This window comes from Laccaria bicolor, genomic scaffold (genome assembly GCF_000143565.1).
Source record: "Laccaria bicolor S238N-H82 LACBIscaffold_85 genomic scaffold, whole genome shotgun sequence".
Taxonomy (NCBI): Eukaryota; Fungi; Basidiomycota; class Agaricomycetes; order Agaricales; family Hydnangiaceae; genus Laccaria; species Laccaria bicolor.
In genome coordinates, this window is record NW_001889956.1 from 143,588 (window position 1) to 146,172 (window position 2,585).

Consider the following 2,585-nt stretch of genomic DNA (forward strand, 5'->3'; position numbering starts at 1 on the left):
TGGCAGCGAGTGCGAGTGCGCATGGTGTGGGCGTGGTGCAGAGGCGGGAGGTGGTGATGCATGTCTTGAGATGGGGAAAGTACGTGTCTATGGCCATGGTGAACACCAAAAGGCGGCAGGGAAGTCCCAGAAATGGCATTACTCCTCCTGGCTCTAGTCGTCCTCGCAAGCCCCACACTGCCTGACCCATTTGCGGTGGACAAATTTGGGGGAGGGGCGGAGCTAGAGGAGGGAGGACGTGATCTGGAGCGGGAGCGGGATGCTAGTGAGCGTGTGTGTCGTGTTAGGTGGGCGGGATGGAACGGTGATGGTGGAAGAGGGAGGAAGTTGAGAGATGGAGCTTGGGAGGGTCGTAGTGCATCGTATTGTTTATCGCTGGGAGGGTAGAGTTGAATGCGTGTTGATAAGTGTCGCGTAAATCACTTGTCTGACTCCCTGCTCCATTGTTGGTGGTGAAAAGGCTGTTGGAAATGCGGTAGACGATGCGCTGGAGGCAGATATGTACGTCCAATATGTCATGCGTGCGGTACGCCGTCTTTCATACGACGTTGGGTCCTCGTTCTTCTGTTGCTGGTATACCCCTGGTGGTGGCCATTAGGTGACGATCGATCACCCGAACCACCCAAGAGCGTAGCCATCGATAACTCGTCATTGAATTTCACATTGGCAGCAGCAGGCACATTCGCGGACAAAGGGAACATGCGAGAGGGATCGCGAAGGTCGAACCCATGATGCTGATGCGCGCTGAACGACCTTGAATGGGGGAAATAGAGAGTCCTGTAAAGCAGCGCCCATCATAACTTATAGGTACCTTTAAAGCCAGCAAATTTGATTCTCTAGTCGTCAGCCCTGTTGGCGCCATACAAAACAACAGGCTAGAAAGGAGTCGAGCAAATCCAATGAAGAGGATAAGTCGCTGACGAATGAGAATGACGAAAGCAAGGAGGACGAGTTGGAAAAGGCCAGAATAAATAACAGGCACGTGTTCGCATGGTCAGATATAAAAAATTAAAAATAGACCAACTCGTCCGGGGGCCGTTCAAAGCGGTTGCACCAAGGTGGTTCTAAGGACTCGAGGGGCTGGCGCTGTGGCGCCCATGGTAGGATGTCGGCCATAGTACGCAGCCGTGGTCAGGATATAAAGGTCCGCTCTTTTCGTTGAATAATCAGCACTCTTAACGATGCAGTTCCTCCTATCAGCTTGGGCATTTGCCCAAACTGTATTTGACTTCACGCTCATCCCCAACTATGACTCCAGCATGCCACTCACTTCCACCAGGCATGCACATAGCCTGAGACAATCGAGAGCGCGTGCAGCTGCCTCCGACGTCGCCATGCGCGCTTTCAAAGCGGAAGCCCTCGCAAGCAATGCGAGCTTCCTGCAAAGACTCGACCCCGACGGCTGTCGTCACGTCTCCCACAACTTCCTCAACTACCAGACCTACCCTGGCTATGACAACTCTATCGGAGTGAGCGGGGCTGGTCCAAACGGGTACAGGATGTTCAGTTCAACATCCGATATCAACGACCCCAACACCGAAAGTCGGCTTCGCTATGATTTTGTATTCAACGACGGTAGCGCTCCCTACACGTCCGTTTCTTTCCCCTTCCTCTAAATATCATATCGAACTTGAGCGAATAATCACGTAGGAGCATCTGGATTACCATGCGCGGAGCCCCAGACAGCGGTAAAAACTCCAACGTCGTCCTCCGCGAAGAGCTCTGCGTCGTCGGTCCCCTCGACCCCAACGGCAGCCACTACCACGACTGCGATGAGATCGACATCGCAGAGATCTACGGTGGCGGGAACAACCAAGCCGAGTTCACATTCTACACCGGCTCTGGCTCGTACATCCCGGGCAAGCAACCCCAGCGCCAGGGCGGCGGGGTGTACACTGACACCACCAACGGCGCAGCTGGGCAACAATTTTACGAGTACCAGTTGTATTTGGAACAGGGGAAGTACCTTACGTTCACTATTGCGGATGTGAAGACTGGGCAGACAATTGGGAAGCGGGATTATGGGCCTCCGGGTATCCCATCGAAGCCGTTGAACTTTTTCATGGGGGAGTACAATTGTGCAGCGAGCGGGCCCGATGCTAAAAATTACTGCGGGGGGCCTTACAATGGGAATTCATTCATGGAGATCGGAAGCATCTTATATCGTACCTGCGACTGATAGTAGTCAGTCATAAAAAAGTTGTATAGATAGTTAGAGGAACAAACCAATATCAGGATCAAGACCAGCATTCTCCAGACGACTATGTCCAAACTCCACCCCGTTACTTATGAATTTCTCCTGCATGCATGAATACGTCGCCGAGAACTCGATTCTACCGACCAAAGTTCGTGTGGTGGCCCTCAAGTCGCGTACTGCCAAGACCAAGGTCAGTGCCGGTGGTGGGCTCAAAATCACTGTGTATGCGGCATTGGCTTTGAATAAAGAATCTTGCCCTCCGTCGCCTCCCGAACCTTGGTGCTGGAGGCTCTTTCGATGTTCAGGTTGTAGCGCTAGCACCCCATTACACCAACCTCTACAAATCTCCACAAACCTTCCCTCCTCGATCGCTCGCCCAGCACTGTTT

General features: G+C 52.9%; 1 protein-coding gene across 1 annotated transcript; it reads left to right on the forward strand.

Moving 5' to 3' along the window:
• Window positions 1-1,181: 1,181 nt before the first annotated feature.
• On the forward strand, window positions 1,182-2,179 carry LACBIDRAFT_335401 (uncharacterized protein; the record flags this gene model as incomplete). The annotated part of the gene is made up of 2 exons (XM_001890261.1): window positions 1,182-1,591; window positions 1,651-2,179. The coding sequence occupies 2 exons, from the start codon at window positions 1,182-1,184 to the stop codon at window positions 2,177-2,179; spliced, it is 939 nt and encodes a 312-aa protein (XP_001890296.1).
• Window positions 2,180-2,585: the final 406 nt, after the last annotated feature.